Source organism: Phalacrocorax aristotelis, chromosome 1 (genome assembly GCF_949628215.1).
Source record: "Phalacrocorax aristotelis chromosome 1, bGulAri2.1, whole genome shotgun sequence".
In the NCBI taxonomy this organism is placed as follows: domain Eukaryota; kingdom Metazoa; phylum Chordata; class Aves; order Suliformes; family Phalacrocoracidae; genus Phalacrocorax; species Phalacrocorax aristotelis.
In genome coordinates, this window is record NC_134276.1 from 122,290,868 (window position 1) to 122,312,077 (window position 21,210).

The following is a 21,210-nucleotide window of genomic DNA, read 5'->3' on the forward strand; positions in this document are numbered from 1 at the left end:
CAAGAACGTTAATACCTCCAACTTCATAGGTACTCATAAATTATTTTTGTAAACAGAAATTACTAAACATAGTACAGTGCTCTGTGAAAGACAGCATTTTCCTTTTTGACTAGAAAATGAAAATCTCTAACAGGAGATAAGCCGGAATTAAAAATCATTCAAATCTGGGCCCCAAATGGGGTACAGGTTATGTTGCTGCATATCCAGACTCAACTCTGGAAAGCAATCAGTCACTAGGGAAAATTTTATAAAGCTGTTATGCAGAGGTTTGACTAGAGTCTTGGCAACCTAATTTGGGACCTGAAATCTGCTTGCACTACAGTACCATGTGCAGTAAAGAAAACTGGTATTGCAAGTTCAATTTCAACGCCACATCCTCAAACAAAACGAGGAAGCCACGTCTGAGTAACACAGATGGAAATCTCACCTGCCATCCCGAAGTTAAGCTGTGGCATTTCTTCATTTTTTGTTGCTTTCCTTGGGCTTGGTAAATCCTTCGCAGATTCTGAGGCAAAGGCCCATAGCTTTTTCCTGCTTGTAACAGTGGGCGCCTGGGTTTTCACAGGTTTGTTTGTTGTGGGGCACCACTTGTACCCTGGATTTGCCTTCATAAATGCATCTTTGTACTAGGAAGGAAAAGGAAAATTACCAGTCATGCCAGTCATGACATAATACTATCCACAGGGCAATAGAGTGCACTGTGTGTAAGAGGATTTGATACAGTAAATAATCCTTAAATATCTTGATTTTTTAACAGTTTAATCACATGCTTAGAGTCTGACCACCAACACAATCTATTAAGAAGAAATCTTAAGATAAGTAGAGCTGTATTTGAAAAAGTGGGGTTTCTCTTTCCTCTCCTGAGGGTTTATGATCCAGAGCAGGCTGAAGTTCTGATCCTGCAAACTGCTCCCCGGAGTTTGTATGCTCACTCTCTGGGAAACAAAGACAGCTGTTTGAATTCTTTTGCAGGCATAATCTTTGTTTACCTTTCAGTTTGAATGAAATGAAAACATACATTTAGCAATAAATGCAGTATGATGCTCCTTACCTTGCATTTGTTTTTCTCCAGTAGTTCTGTATTTTAGAATGTTTGAATACACGTGTCCCCAAACCAGGCACCGAAAATAAACTACTACCACTATCATCTAATTTTCAGTAACTTCTGATACATCATCCCTGCTTTCCTTCCAAAATGTACCACTGCACAGCTGCATAAAATAAACCAGGACCATTTAGAACTTTCTTTGGCCTTGAGCACACAGCACACATCTCAGTTGTTTGCTGTATTCTTGGTATGAGGCAGCAAAATGAACCAGGCTGGACTACACGTGTGGGGTGGGGGGAAAAGGTCTGGATCCTACACAGTCTGGGAGCTAGGGGGAGGGATGGGGACCTATTTGATTCACAAAATGCAACAGTAACATCTTCAAAGTATCTTGCTGATCAGACCAAACCAAGATTTTTGAATGTTAACAGCAATAAAAAGAGCACATATCAGTATTTTAAACGTGTTGCTATGCAAGGTGGAGAACAGGCAAATCAGAAGAACATGCCACGCATTCCAGCTGCAAATGTTTGCCTAACAACTGATAGGGGTGTACAGCACTGGCTGCTGTGGGAGGCTACCCAGTAAGTACCAGTGCTGGCCGCAGGGAGAAGGAACCCAACACCTCCTCATGCAGTAGGTAGCTCTCGATGGCAGCAGATGACCAATAGAGCGTTTTTATCCTGAAGTATGTGGCAGGGCAGCTGCAGGAAGTTTCTTCCATGATCACCCATGTTCCCACCCACCCAGCTGTCATCAGGCCCTGTTATGGCACAGAGAAGCACCTATGTTTCATGCACATGCCTGCACAGAAACACACGCAGGGTGGGGGGAATCGCTTGGATATCAAATACAGAAATAGCACTGAAAACCTTGTCCTCTGACAGAGTCACTTCTCCCAGTTCAATAAACAGCATGCCTTGCGGCAGGATCACAATCGCATGTGTATTGCTTACTTTCATTTCCATCTTAATCTATCTGCTGGCACTTGCTACCTCCAGACTGTAGCAAGGATAAAAACAATTCAGTTTACAAGAAGCACAGCACCGTGTGAACTCGCTGTGTGAAGTCCTGTATTTATAGAAATGGCTATAAATAATAAAAACCTGCAGGGACCGCTGACCCACATACACACTGTATTTTCTGAATAGGGTGTATGTATTAAATCTGCCAACTAAGGACTGCGACATCTCTCACCTCGCCCCTTTTCCCTTTCCCTCAGTTTGGTTTGGGAGCTCAGTACACCACAAAAATAGCCTGGTGGAGGGAAGGGAAGGGGAGGGGGTAAAGGAAGAGGCGGAAAGGAAATACAGAGAGAAGCAGCTTTGCCTTCCATTGTTAAAGCCACAGCCCACTCACAAATCATGCTTCCAGCCTGCAGAGTGGAAAGCACAGAATCGCTAGCAGTGAGGTACGCAAGTTCTTCATATCAGCATTGCTGCTTTGAGTAATTGAATTATTCTGTGGAGTAATTCAACAAGCTGACAGGCTGCCCATCAAACGAGAACCAGAATGCATGCCATTTGCGAGAACAGGCAATACGCTTTTAATCAGTTTCCAACAAGAGCAATTCAAGTGAGGTGGTGTATTAATGGATTTTTTCCTCTGCAAAGCCAAGAAGTGAACATTAACTGCACTCTCGGAAGGGGAGGGAGCAAACTGAGGGAGGACAACTCATTGTCCCCTTTCACAGTTTCAGCATGAAGATAAATGAAAAAGAAAATGTAGGAAGTTAAACAATGGCCAAGAAGCAATTTTAGAAAATGCATACAGGGGCTCGATCCAAATCTCAGAAAGATTTTCAGTATTGATTTTGTGTCTATTAGACTGAGGCCTAAAATGAAATGATAGATTCTGCTTGCTAGGTCATGAGAAGATAACTTAGATGAGCTACACAGTAACGAGAAAATGCCAAAGGCAACAGAGGACCTTACTGTTTTCCTCCATTTGATGAACTGTGCGGTAAACCAATTTAACACAGCCAGTCTAAGGATGTCTCTGAAGTCACTTGACAAAAAAAAAAAGTTAAGTCCTTAACCTGGAATGCAAAGAGACCACCTTGGTCCCCACACACAAGTGGCAGGGATGGCTTGGCAGGGTCTCGTCCCAAAGTTCCAGGTAAGATTAAAAAAAGCACAGGATATGTTTGTGGCATCGGTCTGATGTATCATTTCTGTTTTGTGAAAGCCTGGGGAAGGATGCATTAACGCAGTGAAACTGGTGTCACTTTAGAGATGAGGTTAAAAATGTCGCTGCACTTCTGTGCAACTCCCCGAGTTGCTTTCATCACCAAATAAAAAAAGATTTGTTTTCTCCAGTGCGGTGGGAACAGGAACTCCCAAGTGGATTCCAGCTACACCTCAGGGTAACAGTTAGCACGTGCTTAACTTTAAATGTATGCTTGAAGCCTACCAACTGGCTATTAAATGTCACACAAATCCCAGAGACCTAACAATAAATAAAAAAAAAAATCCCCAGAAAATACTACACTCCATTTTTCATTCCTGAGGGATGCAGGGTTCACGTTACACGTTACGGTGTGTACGTCACCCAGTGAACTTGCCAGACCCCAGCCGGGAAGCCAGAACGTTTTTCCCCTGCTAGCCTGAGGCAGCTGCCAGAGCAGCGGCACAGCAAGGATCACAAGCTCCCAGTCGGGCTGACTGTACCTGCGAAACCACTGGCCAAGCACTCGTGGGAGAAGTGTTCAGCTCTGCCACTCAATCGCTGCAGCCTGGATTTATCAGGTTACTCCCTACAAGAAACAATCCCAACTGCTTGGATCTTGCCAATGCGAAGCCGTATTTAAAAATGAAGTGTTTTCTAGCAAGGGAAACAATACAATTTGAACAATAACAATCTCACTGGATATTTTACAAGTCAGATGAATATTCTCAGTAAGCCTTGTAAGAGTTAACAGAAGAACACTACCCCTATTATTGTAGTAACTAATAATGCTGGAGCATATTTATGAGTGGCCAGAATTCATCTTCCTCTCAGTGAAGGGAAACGCTAACAAACGGCACTTGTGCTTCCACTTAGGAGTATTTATCAGCTACTGGGCTTAAATCCGCTAGGATGGAACTTTCAAACTTCAGTTGATCTGCAAAGTCCGTAAGGATACAAATAGAAAGCCTGCTCCTAAGGAGAACGCCAGCAGAAGCCGACACTGAGCTCTGCAAGCACAGTATGAGATCTCCAAGGCAGGTGTTGCTGCAAGAGACCACGAACCACAAGACTGAAAACAGAGAGATCACGAGGACAGTTCTTCTAGGAAACTAAGGCACTCCAAGGTACAGACAGGTACATAATAGGATTTTCCAAAAGTTCCTGAATGAAACATAGACCCAATTATCCTCTCAGTGGGAATCATGGATAGATGTCCAACCCAGCAGAAAACTTCTCATAATTCCATTGCTCATAATTGCCAAAATGTTCAGGTGCCTCACTATCTTCTAAATCCTACATCTTGCATATAGTTAGGTATGTGTAAGTAAATATACCAATCCCTTGATTTGCACACTGCTGAGAGAGCATCAGTTGCTGGTACTAAGCAGGTGAGAAACTCAAAGCTGCTTACTTGAAGTTTGATCTGAGCTAACTGGCTTTGTGTTGTGAACTCTGGCTTCAAGTAGTAAAAACATTCTTGAGACTGTCAAACAGGGTTGTAGCCCCTGCAGTAGGGACCACTTCTGTCAGGCTCATTCACATCTCCGGAAGGGAAATTCAGATGCTCAGGGAACACAAGACATGTTGTGGGGGTAGCGGATAAGACACAGGGTCCTTTGGGAGATGTGTACCCTACCAGGGCAGTGGCCAGAGGCTATGCGGTGAAAACTGGAAGTCAAAGGGCACTGAAAAGCTACGTTTAAGTAACAGAAAATCATCCACTGTATTTTAAACCTCAGTGAGCTTATAGATACAGGTACTCAAACAGCGGATTATTGGTACAATGGTAATTTTATGTCCTTCCAAAGGCATTCACTTTCTTGACTTTTAAATGAGCTCTCCTTAGGAAAAAGTAACATAAATGGTTTGCGCTAGAGTTGACATTAACATCTTTTTGAGAGTCTCAGCAGTAAGCCTAACTACAAAAGCGAGTATTAAAACAAAACAACCCATCCACACACACAGAATAGGCCTGTTGATGAAGAAGGCCCAAATATATTCAATAGCACATTGTAGCTGCTAATTAATGTTGTAACATACAACCATTTAAAGAATAAAAATTATACGCTATCTCTCTTCCACACATTCTTGGAACTAGTTGTAATGATGTAAACTACTTAGATTTATGTTTTGCTTTGACATTGAATATGCAATTTGTTCTTCATGCCAAGAAAAATAAATAAATCACTACACGAACAATAATTTCTACAACAATATGATTAACAGTTTCAGATCTGTCACTTCATACAGAAGTTCTGCAATTATTTTCCTTCTTAATGAATGAGTTTTCCTTCAGCAAGAGAAAAGGCTAAGAGAAACAGTCACACCAGGTTTGTTTCTTCCAAAAATTATTTCCTCATTTTCATCTTTCCTCCCTTTATATCTGTACTGGATTTCCTAATTGCCCTTTTCCCACACCTTTCAAGAAGCATCCCTAATTCAGAAGTGGGAATGCAGAACAAGTCAGGAATGGTTGGACAAAGCTGAGACTCAAGTATTTCCACACTGTGTCACAGACAGGGAACTACAGAGGTCCTACAGACCCCAGACCCCGTTTAAAAAAGGATCTGCCGTGCAGAACACTGAATTTTTCTTGTGGACCTTTCATTGATCACACAAACTACTGAACAGCCAGACCTTATATACACGTTAACAGTAGCAGACAACTTTGGGTGACAGGGTGGGTATGGATAATAGTTTCCCCAGTCGTCTCACAGTTATCTGTATTTCCTGTAGTGCACTGGCCTTACTTGACAAATGACAGAGATGTTCTTCCTTCTCACTGGCCCTCCATTATTTTTTCTAAGGTTGAATTCAATGGTTACCTACAATTTACATCATACAGGTAATTACTGGGATCTGTTTTGGGGCGATGTTATCAGCCGAACTAACTGGCGGTGTGTGTCTCACTCTTCTATTGATATCCACAGCCTTCCTGGGGCCAGCTTACCAAGCAAGCTATTTTCTTAAAAAGCCTCATTTAAATTTTAAGTTGACATAAAGATACTTTGTGAAACAGGGGGATAAATGTCTCTTCCTTGCTCCCAGTTAAAGGACTCTGACTATGTAATCCGATTCGGGTATTGGACTCTGCCTCACCAAAGGTTGCTCTATCACAAACTGGTTATCAATACATAGGAAGAGTACTTCATGAAACACTAACAATTTTTTAGCATCAAAAGGTAAAAAGGGACTACATTTGTTGACTATGCTTTTGCTTTGGTTGACCTGCATGATAATAGCAACGTGTATTATCAATAGCAAATGCACAGCTTGAGCTAAGTATCACTAGTCAGGTGGCACTGAACTACATGTTATTGGTTTCAGCGGCCGCTATCCACACACTATCCACGTGTTAATGCTTGTACTGCTGGAATTACCACGTGATATCTATCACAAAGTCCATATATTTGTACGAATGACTACTAGAGCCAGTTTAGTGTACACAGACCAATTTCTTTTCATTCTGGTCCAAAGGACTAAGTGAATCAAAGCAAGAACAGCAGCTGCTCTGGGCACCATAATCCCACTGGGAAAACAGGAATTCAGGGAAGAGAACGACCCTAGAGAAAACACTGAATACACAGAGAAAGAGAAGATGGACAAATACATAATGAACTCCCTTTACACCCACCATTCAGACAGAGCATACCTCCTTGGCCATGTCAGTGTATTTCTGCTTTTCTTTTGGATCTAGAACAGCCCACCAATCTGCCAAGATCTTTGTTGCGCCACGATTATCAAGGCGAGGGTGTTCTTTTCGCACGAGAGAGCGATGGCGTTTGCAGAACAAGAGAAATGCGTTCATTGGTCGGCGAGCTCGCTGCTCTGAGGACTCGTCATCTTCGGTTTCATCAGCATCCTGCTCTAAGCCGTCAGCACCAAGGAGCGGCACCTAGCAGAATCGAAAGGGAAGGAGTATAAACTCAGTTATCCCCCCTTCCCACGGAGACTGAGAGTCTGTGTGTCAATGAGGGAGACGCACATGGATACACACAGCTGTCTCCAAAGGCCATCAGTTCCATCCAGAAGACCTGGAGTTCTACATCAAACCTCCTCACCTGACGGTCCGAGGTTCATTCATGCTCTCTGCAGGACTTAAACTCTGACCTGCGAGTAGAGCAGATTTCTAAGCTGAGGACCATTCTCTAGTAACAGTCCTAAAGGGGCTGGAGGGAGGAAGATCCTTCCTACAACCTAGAAATCAACTCAGTGGGATAAGGTGAGCAGAGCTACCTTGGACCTCAGTCACTTGTGTTTGTAACTACAAAATGCATAGGAAGGAAAGTGCATAGGTATCAGTTGCTCCCCCATTTCCTGACATTCATTACTCAGCCTGTGAGCTGTGCTGCAATGCAGCCACTGCACAGCTGCCTGGTCAGAGCCAGAGGGCAATTCTCAACAGAATACAGTGCCAAAATATGCTCTCTCTGCTCACAGACCAGCCTATTCCTGCAAGGGACACACCACAGAAGACTAGTTCTGACTGTATTGAACTTATTACTGCATGAGACAGAAAACCAACTCCTACCTAACCGCAAAATGCCTGGTAAGGTCAATAAATAGAAAGCACTGTCAGAGTATCAGGCTCCTCCTTGCTGCTCCTTATCCTTGTCAAGGTCACTCCTCCTTATCAGTATGTGGCTCAAGGCAGTCTCCTCAGCACTGACCTCTCCCTTCCTGCCTTGGCAAAGCATCAAGGAGATGTCGAAACATCACGTCTCCAAAACCCATCACCCCCCATTCCCACTTCTTATTACAGAGGATGAGCCTAACTGTACATTACATGAGGTGCCACATTGTGGGATTCTTATGAAAAAAGGTTAAGGCCAGCATTATTGAACTATACCAAATTAGCAAGCATCAAACGAGAGAGATATTATTCCAGCTGTGCTCTCAATGTTCTGGAGGATAAGTTGAATTTCACATGCAAAGATAGTAAAAATTGTTGAGAGCTTTTTCTTCTCTTTTAATCTTTGCAATTTTTTAATCTTTAAAAAAAGAAAGAAAACTATTAGCTTGGTATGTCCTTAAAGCTACTAGAAGCAGCTATTAAGCACAGGCTAACTTAATGTCTAAAATGAACAATTAAAAAAAAATGTGTCAAAAACCCACCTTGTGAAATCAAGACCAAGATGTGTAACACTGTCAAAACAACCTTGTTAAAACTTTTACAGTCTACTTCTAAAAACCAGATTTTTTTTGTGAGATTCTAAAAGCATGGTTGACAACTCCATTTTTTTTGTGTTACTTCCTATTTACCTTTGTAGCCTTACGGGCACAGGATCACTTCTTTTAATTGGATATGTTTGTTCACAAAAGAGAACAGCAACAAGCAAACAAAACAAAAGCACAACTAGGGAGAATCTGACCAACCATTAATGTTCTACGGTCAAAGCATCCAATTAAGTCTACCTTATCAATATCTTCCTCTTCCTCTTCTTCCTCTTCCTCTTCAGAGAAGTCAAGGAGTTTCTTGGCAAGCAGGGGATGCCACTGAAGACACTTTCTTTTTGGTCGCTTCCCAGTTCCTTCTCCTTCTGTCGAATGATCCTTATTCCTACTACTGCCTTTCATTACTGTGACCTGTTATGCAAAAAGAGTTGTAAGTTCACAACAAACGCTTAAGCATAAGTGACCATCAACAGATACTTAAACCAGTGACAAATACATGGGGCACTAATCCAAGACTCTCTGAAGTTTTTTGCAAGGTAATAGATAGAGGTTTATTCCAATTATCAACAACAGCATGGAGTACCTTTTCTGATCTTAGCATTTCCCCAATTAACTAGCAATATGTCATTTCAGAGCACGAAGCAAGGACACTAGCCCGTCCAGCTCTCGAATGTGCTCCTGTCCGAAGGATAGCAGAAAAGCCCTCACACCTCACTGGTCAAGTGAGTGAGAGACTCCACAGCTCTTCCACACCTGTGTCCACTGTAGTTTTTCATATTTTGCCACTGAAAATATCAGGATATCCCTCTTTTGAGCAGTGAAACGTATCACTAGCCACTCATCTATTAATCATGCACTTACATACAGCAATGCTGATGTAGAACCCCATGATGCTATGAGCTAGGATTTCCCAAGTGCCATTAAAAGGTGCAATAGGGAAATCCGACTCCCTGCCTAAGAGAAGTGAACTTTAATATGTGAATTTGAAGCAAACAGCTAGAAATAGTTACCCTGACACTTCCAAAGTAATCATCAACAAGAGTCCCCACACAACGAACAGAACAAACCATCCGCTGAATGAAGTGCATGCAGAAGCTGAACCATACTTCCACACCTATCTTGTGTGTGTGTGCTCATCTAAAAAATACTTCAGAACTACCTCTCAGTAAAAATACATGCTTAACACATGCTAACTACCAACTTAAGGGATGGCTTAAAGATCTGCTACCCAAGTCAGGAGTGAATAAATAAATAACTAAATAAAGCCAGCATATCACATCACATCCGAGTACCGAAGCCCACAGGAAGCACGCACTGCCAGCACACGGTCTGGTCCCTCGCAGCCTTCTGTTTACGCTGTGTAATGTAAATGGATAATCCTGACAGGAGTATGGCTGGCCTTCCAAGAAAACGCAAACATCAAAACAAACTGAAACTGGGGAGTGATTAGCCAGCTAGATCTTTATAAAGCCGACAAAACTGATGAAGTCTCCCAGGGACATCTCACCAGCAGGATAAAGAAGCTGGGCTAAGTCCTGGCCCCACAGGTGAAGCCAGCAGAAGCTCTGCTGTTGACACTCAGAAGGGCATGAAAAGAGGTTAAGCCTTGAAACTGCATGCCCACACTGTGTTCTAGGATGCTGCTTTCTGGAAGATGCCTTCTAGAGCACTGATGTTTCAGCCTACAGTGACAGAAGGGAAAGCTGTGACACCTGCACTCACACCAGTTGCCCAAGCCCTGGTGCCACCGTCAGGGTAAAAGCCTCACCAGAACTGTCTCACACAACAGCACTCAACAGCTACAGCCTGTACAGCTCCAGCCATGCTCCCCCACATCCCACCCATTTAGACATCACTAATTCTGCTTTTGGCTGATCTTCCCATGTGCGTTTCTTGTTGGCTAACTCACTGGCATTTTGGCAATATACCCTTGTTTGCACCAGAAATGTGGGTAAGCAGCTGTTTCCCCTGCACGCTCCAACAGCACAGAGAGCTGAGGGACCTTCAGACTGCTCACTGGAAGAAACAACTGAATGCTGAAGGAAGCAGGTTCAGAAATCTTAACCTACATTTGAAAACTGCATTTTCCTGGATGTGTATTAGATTTTGGTAGTTCCTCCCTGCCCGTCAGTAGTACCTGGCCCCCACCAGTTAAGGACACCCTGTAGCTTCATAGCAGCTTGCCATTGAGCTCCACACTTTGCTGTCCCCATCACGCTGCTTCTACCTGGAGCACATTTAAGCTTTGATTTCACAGCACCCACTCCTCTGTTCATTTTCTGCAACCAACTCCTGTCTTTTCAGTGAGTATTATATGGCACATAATCACGCACCATTTCACTTAAATCTTTGTCTGTGACTTGCAAAGTGGGTGCAAATACACAGAAACTAACAACTTCGGCTTTCAAAGAACACTCAAGTGTGGAAAATCAAGCAGCAATCCAATATCACAAAATGCAAGTGGGACATTGTTTCTGCCCCACTCTGATGCCCGCCATGTACCACACAGCACCGTGCTCCCCATTTCTCTTCCTAAAGTGCTGAACCACCTTTTGTTTGGGGTATTTTCAAACACAAATTGACACAGTAGCTGAGCTACTGTTCGAGCAGGATCTTCAGTTCCTGAGGGTAGCAGAGATTCGTTGAATCTCAGAGTTTCTTAATTGAGAGAGATCTGCCTATTACTGTAGTCAATAAAGTACGTGGCCTATCTCTTAGCAGGATAAATGCACCACAAGTATGACAGGGGATCAGCTACTCCAGCCCTTACCACTGACTTATATGAGAGCTAATCGTATGGTTTCTGCCTTCAGTCAGTCCTAAGTAAGGTGAGTATTACTGGTAGCCTTCTATCCTCTTAGTGTGAAACTAAATTATTGTTTGAAGAGTGCTCCATGATCCTCCTTTACAAAGCTCAACTGAAGTCTCAGTGCTATTTCAACAGCATTGCCTTTAGCTGGAACCTCTCTGCCTGCTGCCCTTCAAAAGATGAGCAAGAGAAAACTTCACAGGATTTAAGTGAACCCACAGCGTATTTTACACTTGTTCGCCATCACCTCTGAGGCCCTGCCTATGCTCCATGCTGACCTTGGCGAGGCAGTACAGACCCTAGGCACCAGTCTCCTTGCAAATCCCAAACCGGCTCTCAGTATGTTATGTCTCTTTACTACCACCCAGCTCACAAATAATTTTTATTTTCCATGCATGAAGGCTAGGTATTTAACACACAGTTACCCCTAAAATAAATTAACCAAAGCTCACTGCACATTAGTGCTGAAATAGAAACATATGCTTAGCTCCAGGAATTCAAGTGATGTTCATTAGGTTGTTTTCTTAAATTGTGAACCATTTTACCCTAGTCATCACCCTGAAGCAGCAGTTCTACTATAAAGAGCGTTTTTAGCAAGATGGGTTGTCACCCTATCAGTTGAACAAGGATTTAGGAGATTCAAGACACAGAGTAAGATGATCCTGGCTGCCATACAGGCATCATTTACTACAGAAAGACACACAGTTGCTCTTTGCATCCACTTCGGAGTGAATCTCTGCAACGGTCAACAACAAAAATCCTCCTGATTTAACCCCGCTGACGGAAGGACTGAGGCCACAGTCTGCGTTCAAACTTTACAGCATGGCCCAGAAGAACCCCGCCCCTCACGTAAGTCAAGCTATATACTCTATCCTCTGTGCCCTCTCTTCTTTCCTATAAAATAGGGGGCCGTTCATAACATGAATGGATAAACTATTTCAGCCCCTTTTCTGTAATACTTGTGTGTTTCCAAATCCTTTTCCACCATTTTTCTTATTCAAGTTCTTATAAGTTTTGACCTACATTTCAGAGACTCTTTTGGTGTTCACTTTTTGCCGATGCCTCTCTCAGTCAAATGTAGGATTGGCACAGTGAAAAAAGTTCTCATTCTCTATTACATTGCATGGGACTTTTCCTCTTAAGAAAAACAGATGCCAACGTAGTGTGATAACTTGTTTTCCTCTGGATTGCTTCCCCACACTTACTACCCCCACACTTCATGGGCATTTATGTCATAACTGTTGATATATTCACATACAATTATATAATAGTGAGAGAAGCTGCCCCATTAAAAAAAATCCAGTTAAATGCAAAACACAGCTAACATGGACACTTTCATTAATTTTTTTTTAATGGAAGATTTTGGCAACACAGAGCAGAACTACTTAGACAAGACACTCCATGGTCAAGTGACTGCATGTATGATTAAATGACAGGGCAAGTTTTACTGGCATTATTTACTTGTTGAATGGCAAAATATCAACAGAATCCACTTAGTGGACTCTTCAGATTCTATTTATTTATCTGATTTCTTTCCCCTCAACACATCATCAATAGCATGTTAGTTGCTTGTTTTGTATGGGAGATGGGAAGCTGGCAGACAGAGGCAAGCAAAAATACCAGCTCCTTCTCAGGGATCCCTGAGCGCTGGCAAGCATCCCTACCAACAAGCTTCTGAAAAGAGAGCTGGATGTGGACCCTACAATAACTGAAGCATGTGTTTAAGCTTGGCAATTAAATAGTTCCATAGAAAGTCACAGAACAAGTCACGGGCAGTCTTCGCAGGATTTGGGCTTACAAGTGTAGAAGATACACAGAACCCAAAGTGTTTGCTAGAACTGGAATTTCTGAACCATATGTAACAAAAAAAAATTCTTCTACAGTATCAGTAAAAATATCATGTAACTTCTAGGAAGAAGTAATGGCTTTTAGAAGTTAGGAGGAAGAAAACAATTAAAACTAGCTAACAAGATTTTATGTGGTATTTCTCAGCTTAAGGATGACAAGAAAGTGACAGACACTATGGAGAAAGTAGGAATATTCCAACAAGACAAGACAAAAATATGGACAGCTTTGCTTAAAATAAGCCACATATCCTTTATAACATCACCAGAGGATACCTGTCAAGGCTGACATTCACGATCCACTGACAGCAAGAGATACCTTCAGGGTGATGTTCTACACCTACCTTTAGTGCAGATAGAGAACAAACGTTACAGAGATATTACACCAGTAAAAAATGTAACCTTTTTTTTCCTTTTTTTGAATGCTGGCTGCATTATTTCCTTTCTGGTGCTGGAAACATTAATCAAAGAATCACAGTTTTCTTGGATGTCTTATAAACAGATTCCTTAAGGAAAGAGCTGGATGGTGGGGCAGGGAGCAGGGGAGAAGAATGATTGTTTAGCTTTTTACAGCATAGGTTCCTATTTCAATTATACAACTGCATGCAAGTCTGTCTTTTTTAAGTGCTCATTAACAAGTGTTTGATTACCTTCATTAATGTTAGGTTTTCCTCCTATCATCTTCTGTTATTTTCAAAATGTGATATAGGCAGGTCACCAACTTCTGTGGTCCTAATTTTGTGACTATCTCACCCCATGGCTGATCCGTCACCGAGAATGCCACTGGTGCTTGTGTGGAACAAGCTGTACTCACCAGGTGATCCCCAAACTATGTCCACAAACACCAAAATCCGTATAAAGGTCTTTAAAAGTAACAAAGTGCTGTAAGGCCCACCTATATGCTAGAAAGAAACCCAAGACCTGCAAAAGCAGACCCCAGAGATGTGAACTGTGACTATGGTGTAGTCCCTGTTGGAAGCTTCTCCATGGAAGAATGTCTGAACTTCAGCAACACTCATCTCATTTCCATGCGGACAGTGGAAATTAATTTCTGTTTTCCTGTTACCTGAAAACCACATTTCCTGGAGTCCAGCTGGGCCAAAGGTACAAAGGAGCAAAGTGAAAATGTCATGTGGATTTTCTACACTTTCTGCTGTTTTACACTCTCTAAATTTTCTACTACTTTATAAAAACAAATACCAAAAGGAAAAAACAAGAGGACCGAGCTACGATACCAATGGCTTGGTGTTTTGGGGGCTACCAAGTCAGCGAACCAAGCTGTTTCAACAAAGAAGCAGGAGACTGGGAAAAGAGTTCATGTTCTCATAGGTCTAGTGGGCTGAAGAGGTATTTGAATTTTCAAATAAAAGCAAAAAGAAATTGCTGGCAGTAAAATATTACACCTACACAAATACAAAAGGTTACTGGGGCGGGGGAAATCCCAACATTTCTTTTAGCTCTGGAAATACTGATCCAGAATATTTCTATAATGAAGGACAAAAACTAGTTGGCACTAATCACTGTCCAGTCAGTGAATATATTCTTTACTGTTTCACAGCGGAAAGCCATTAATGAGCTTTCTAACTTTCAGAGATGTGACGGTTTAATGGGGGACATGCTGGGACTCAGTTGAGTCCTGCTTCCTAGCAGAGGTTTGGGATAGACTGTCACCACACAAAACGCTTAGCAACAAGTCTTACTTAATTTTTAATGACATGCTCTTCCATTATCATAAATGATCTTAAACTATTCCTTATTCTCTTAAACTCAGATCTGAGTTGCTTGCTTTCCTTGTTGTCTAATACATAAAATTAAACCCCACGATCATCAGAAGAATGTCAATAGCCTCCCCCCACCCCCATTTTGGGGGTTTTTAAGTGAATCTTTCATGTCTACCTAAGAGGAATAAAAGCAACATATAATAAAAGTCAATAGATTTTTAAACTTCGGCTCTACTCTTTCTCTGCTTCTTCACACATGCACAAAAAATAAGATGTTCTTTGGGTTTTTTTAATGCAAAGAAATCAACCATGTTTTGTCTAGTACAAAAAGCACTTTATGTTGAACAACTATACTCACCATTAGCATGATATCAGGATGCTTCACTTCGAAAAAAAAAAGGGGGGGAATAAATTTGTTACTAGTGTTCACTTGCCTTTTTTATGTCCATATCATTTAGATTTGTTTTTGGTTAACACCATCATAGTTAATTCTTCAGAGCTATCATTCGAATGGTTGTAAGGGCATTTCAAGTGCTACCTCACTCCAAATCTGCTTTTAAAATGGAAACCACACAGACAGCAAGTGCAGAGATTGGCACAAGACCACACTGAACAAGAAAACCTCATGCATTCAATAAATAGAAGAAAACTTGCCTATCCTGTGCAAGGAATACTCTGCCCAGACGTGCTTGTGTCACCATTTCAGGCAACTGTATTTTAAAAGATACTAAATGAACGTGAATCTTTTCATGAGACTTAAGCGTTATGTAAGAAATAAAGCTTGAAAATTCATGAGGAGATACGCAATCTACTGCAAAGTCTTTTACTGATGGCTAATTTTAAATAATGATTTCTTGTTTGTTTTTTTTTTTCTAGTTTTTCTTCTTCATTTATAGAATACAATATAAAGAAATATCATAAAATATTATTTTACTTCGTAGGGAGTTCTTCAGCCTTTAGGAATGTCTTCATTAAGGTAACAAAGCGGAAGACAGGCAAACCCTGCCTGCTACAAAATTGCCCTCAAAAGGCACACTTAGGAACTAAATCCTATAGCTACAGTGCCTGAGTAAACTGACCAGGAACTTAAAAACACAACACCTAGCACATATCTCAACTATTGGGTTTTCCTTACTCCCCTGCAGAGAACAAACACAGCTGGCTGGACCTTACTCAGCCAAGTGTGTATTTCAACCTACACTCGGCCTGAAATCCAGTATGTAACCCAAACTTGGGAGTGCTATATCAGCTATGGAACTGGAAAACCAAGCTAGGAGTGCATTGTGGTTAGGGTGCCAGCATGTGCTTGTTGTCAGTAGAGCAAACTGTTTGTTAAACTACAAGTTGGTAGTTGTAGTCTAGAAAACGAACTCAAAAGATGAAAAAAAAAAAAAAAAAAAGGAAAAGAGAGCAAACAGTAAAAAGACAGGGAAAGATAGGGGAAGAAGAAAGGGTGAAAAAATGGGAAAGAAAAGAAAAAAGAATGAAGAAAATAGGGCAAAGAAAAATGAGGGGAAAAGCTCTGTGAAAACTAGCATAATTTAGCTTGACAATGGCAAAATAACAGGCTTTGAATACATAAAAGGCATCAGCAAATAATTTGTCTTCCACATCCACAATGCAGAGCACAAGAGGGTGGCTACTGCTGACAGGAAGGAAAACGGAGGCCAAGCCCTGGAGAGCGCTCCCTCGCAGCCAGGGGCACAGGAGCAGCAGAAGGGAAGTGTCTGCTGGGGGGTCACCCGGCACCCCAGGACCCTCAGCGCTGTGGCACACAGGGCAATGGCACTGCTGAACAACCTGCCCACATTGTCTGGTGTCGTCCCCCTCACCCCATACGCTAAACGTGAGAAAAATTTAATCTAATTGTGAAAACTAAGTGGCGCATCATATTTCAAACGTGCAACTAAAACACAAAGTACTTTAAAATGTACTCAAAATGCACAGAATGAAAGTAGGATGGTCGGATGGGAGTTTGGACAAGCTTTATAAAAATGACAACCCCCAGGTTCTCTAGGGTCTTTCATTATTTTGTTGTCTTTGGTTTTTGTTTTGGGTTTATCCCCCCCCCAATTTGGATGGTTTTCCCCCAGTCTGAATGCCAGGTAACAGCCATTTACTAGGTAACGACAAAACGGTACATTTATCTTAAAACTTATCAGTGCTTGGAAGGTCCTAACTACCAGGCTTGTGGGAATCAGGTCTCAGACCTACAAAAATAACCTTTATAAAGTGACAAATGGTTTAGAAAACGGTCAAGCTTTCATTTTCTACTATGCTTTAGCCTAAATAAACTTCATCTCTGCAAAAAGTCAAGACTCCAAGCACTAAATATTGATTTTTAAAAAATAACAAAGTGACAAACACTTTTCAAAACGGACTTGCTGAGGCCAGGCACAACAGGTTGGGCTGTATTTTGGTCCCAGCTTTTAAGGAAAATCTCATGGATGAAATGGCAAGCCACAGACCCCACAGGAAACATTTACTCTGTTTGGACCACATAGTTTTTGTTTGACAAAAACATACTGCTTCTGCATCAAAACAGAACACCTATGCCGCTCAAAACCAACACACGTCCACAAACCCAGCACCTGTTCAGTAGGCGAGCATTAAATCCAGGAGAAGGAGGGGGTACGGGAAATTCGCCTGCCCCCGAATGGCACAGCAGTTTGGGAGCAGGAGGGACCGGCATGCTGCGGAGGACGGGTCAGGGAAAATAAGGAGGAGGCATCAGAAATGCTGCTGCTACCCAGTGTCAGCTGTGACCCACCCCTGGGGCTGTGACAAAACGGCCGGTAACTGCATCACGGCACTGGTACCCGCACGGGGTAAAGCGGGGCTGAAAAGGAGCCTCTGGGGCGCCGGAGCCGGCAGCTGTGCCGCGGCCAGGCAGCCACGGGGCTGCGGGCACCGGCAAGGGCTGCGGGGCAGCCTCCCGGCCGGCCGCCCCCCGGGTGCGCTGCGCTCCCGCGGCACAGCGGGGTGGTCCGGGTGCGCGCCCCGCGGCTGCCCCAGCTGCTCGGGCACAGCGGGGGGGTCCGGGTGCGCGCCCCGCGGCTGCCCCAGCCGCTCGGGCACAGCGGGGGGGGTGGTCCGGGTGTGCGCCCCGCGGCTGCCGCAGCCGCTCGGGCACAGCGGGGGGGGTGGTCCGGGTGTGCGCCCCGCGGCTGCCGCAGCCGCTTGGGCACAGCGGGGGGGGGGGGGGGTCCGGGTGTGCGCCCCGCGGCTGCCCCAGCCGCTCGGGCACATCGAGGCGGGAACAGGTCCCACCAGCCAGCCAGGCACCCGCTCCCACAGCACTGAACCTCTCGGGGAGGGGTTGGACACATTGGTTTTAGGGCTCCTGCAGCCACATGCCAACTCTCCGGTCCTATCAAGCCACCAGCCGGTGCTTTGGAAAGAGGGAAAGGACGGTCAGTACCTGCTGCGGGGGAGGGAAAGCCACGCCGGTATTCGGCATCTCCGCCGAGCAATGCCCTGGCAGATGTTCGCGGGCCCAGCGGAAAGGCAGCGAGGTGCTCGAGGCTCCCTCGGAGCAGCCCCGCTGCGAGCCTGGTGCCGGAGGAGAGGGAGGACGCGGCGCAGAAGCCGAGCCCGGGCAGCAGGTGAAGGAGTTGGAGGTGTTGACTTCTGAAGTCGCCCCAGCCCCGGGGGTTCCAAACCGGCCCCGGCCCCGGGGGTTCCAAACTGGCAGCCTGGGGGCGGGGGGAGGCGGCAGAGGAGGGGAAGGGAAGCTCGCGCCTAAGGCTCGCCCTTTTAAAAGTAAACTTAAACCCCTCCACCACCAACAGGCGTACACCACGGAAACAAAACACCAGCCAAGCCGCCCGGACGGTTCGCGGGCGGTTGTCCCCGCGAAGCGGCTCGCCGGTGCAGCCGAGGGCAAAGCTGCTCGTCCCCCCCCCGTGCCGCTGAGCGCACCTCTTCGATGGGAGAGGTCACCTCGCAGGTTTGGGGGTGTAAATCGCTGACACCTTTATTCAAATGCATTAAGGTCTCCAAACAGGAGCCTCCACACAAAGATGAAATGTAAACACTTTGAAGTAACCAGCCATAACCCTTTGTATTAACTTTTTTTTCCCCCCAGGTTTTGTGGCTTTCTTCCAGAGTCGCTTGGAAAAAACCAGTTGTCTGGAGTCTGGGGTCTTAACCAAAACAGGCCTTTTTTTGCCTTGAATTTAAGTTACAGTAGGACATTTGCTATTGCAGGATTCATTTCAGCCTTCACCAACTGCAGAGGCAGAAACAACAGAACAAGAAACCCAGTGAGTCACAGGCCACAGCTACACTTACTTTACCGAAACGTTAACGAGACTCCAGTGACACACTCCGCTAGCCAAAATTTCTGGGTCAAAAGTGTAGAAGACAAGCATTTGTTAGGGCGAAAGCTGCCTTTCCGGACACCAGGCACGAACCGCCCCATGTGCCAACCGACTGCCACAGCAGGTCTGCCCACAGCCAGCGCATCCCCTGGGAAAATCCACCTGCATTTAGCCTAGCAGCTTCCTTTGCCTGGAGCTCCGGGAGAGCAGACAGGAGTTTCCCTCACTGCATGCTCTGTGCAGTACCAACGCAAAGCAGCCAGGCACTGGAGAGCAGCGTGTATTTAGGTGAGGTCAGATGCCCAGGGTATGGATACACTGGGACACCTGTGCTAAACCTGGCCCTGCTCCTAGGTGAAGGTGACGTGACCCACCCAGCCAGAAAGCTTTGGCGTCCTTTTGCTCCAAAGTAGCATTTCTTTTTGCTCCTACATCTGCTGCCACAACAGGAGAGAGCACCAACAAACCTGGGTAGGTGAGCAGAATAAATGCCTGAAATTGAAAACACAGAGAAGGCAGGGCCCAACCTACTTTGCAATGCTTCCTCCCACGGAGAGGAGGATAATGACAACGCGAGCTACAAAAGCCCTCTGCTGACGCCAGAGCAATTTATCAATAGTGCGTTTTCCTCCAGGAACAGAGTAGACTGTGAAATGCAACCACCTCTCAGACAAGAGACAAGTGCTTGTCTGCAGAGCATCATAGACCATAGCAACAGTACAATCCAAAAACCACTGACTTTTAGCAAGTTAAAGCAAGGAAGAAATTTTGACAAGAGAAAATAGTTGCCCGACAGCAACGAAAATAAGGCACCAGACCTGACAGGTGATTCACATACACACCCCGAAAAATTTGCTTTGTGCTCCTGTGTGATTGGGACTACCTGAGCCTGCACGAAGAGCCGCTTTTCTAGAAAGGCAGCTGTCATTTCTGTGTTTTGCCATTATTTTAATATCATCCTAAAATGAAAATCTTTGTGATTTGTTAACTGGATCACCAGGGGTTCCCTCTAGTTTTTGCTGTTTAACTAAATGGTTAATCTCAGTGTAAAGAGCTTCAGAGCCACTAAGACTACAAGTAAGATGGCCACAGGAAATACTTGCTAAATTTCAGTGCATGGGTACTCCCATCGGCTCATTCCCACAAGGACATCTGCATTTCAGCAACAGCTTCGTTACTGAAGGGCCGATTGGGTAAGAACTCAAAGTCAAACTGAAATTTTAGATGAACAAGAGAGATGGCCTGGAGTTCTGCCCACAACCTACAGAGGATGAGACCCCTTGAATGGCAGAGCGAGGGGAGGGGAAGTCAATCTTTTTGACTTGCTATTCCCAAAGCTCCATTTTTATCTTTGATTAGTAGGTATACAAATTGCTGTAGGGTCCAGTCACGGCAGAAACACAGCCAAGTGCTTTTGCGCAGCGTGGAGCAGCAGAAAAGAGGAGACGTTCCTGCAGCAGACATCGCAGGGTCAGCACGGCTGAATGGGAAAATTGTTCAACTCTCCTTTTCACCTCTTGTTGATTGTGCCCTAGTGCCTTCTGCAAAGCCAGGACAATGAGGCTGTGTCCATTGCTACTGTAATCCATTCAAAGGTTTACCATGTGCGTAACAAAGCTTTCATAATAAAATTCAGTAATAATTACTACCAGTGTCAGGGGAACCATATACAGCTGTATGACTAAATGAAAGAATTAGTCCCTTAATACCTATTTAATAGGCCATAAAATATTCTTGCACAACCCAGTATTACAGTTTGTCTGCTTTCGCTCTCTCCAACTCAAGTACAATAGGCGAAGACAGTTGTCCACACAACCCCCTGGAAGAGCTACTACCCACTGCTCCTACGGAAGAAGAATCAAAGTAATGGCTACAGACACTATTTACTCAGCTTTGCTCATCTTCACTATTACTAGCTCATAAATCATGGTAATGTAACTCTTATGCATCTCAGGAACAACAATAAAGAGTCTACATGAAAATTTCAGATAGAACAGGCTTGTGCAATGATCACTGACAGAAATACCACAAGATTGACTTGGTAATAAGTTCCTAGCTAATAACAGATTTTCTGCAGAATCAAATTGTCACAATCTCCTTCCATCCTTTCCCCCTACCAAGA

At 44.0% G+C, this 21,210-nt stretch overlaps 1 protein-coding gene across 39 annotated transcripts in view; it reads right to left on the reverse strand.

Annotated features, from left to right (window-relative positions):
* BBX (BBX high mobility group box domain containing) overlaps positions 1–21,210 on the reverse strand; it is a 148,929-nt gene that overhangs the window by 53,545 nt on the left and 74,174 nt on the right. For 34 of the 39 annotated variants that reach the window (XM_075104334.1, XM_075104202.1, XM_075104326.1 and 31 more), the window contains 3 exons: positions 8,633–8,803; positions 6,870–7,112; positions 428–626 (listed from right to left, as the gene is read on the reverse strand). In XM_075104334.1, coding sequence (XP_074960435.1) covers positions 428–626; positions 6,870–7,112; positions 8,633–8,794 — 604 coding nt within the window. In that variant the 5' untranslated portion in view covers positions 8,795–8,803. Of the gene's footprint in view, positions 1–427; positions 627–6,869; positions 7,113–8,632; positions 8,804–18,187; positions 18,205–21,210 lie in introns of those variants that run through there. The other 5 variants (XM_075104284.1, XM_075104439.1, XM_075104293.1 and 2 more) reach the window with 2 other exon arrangements.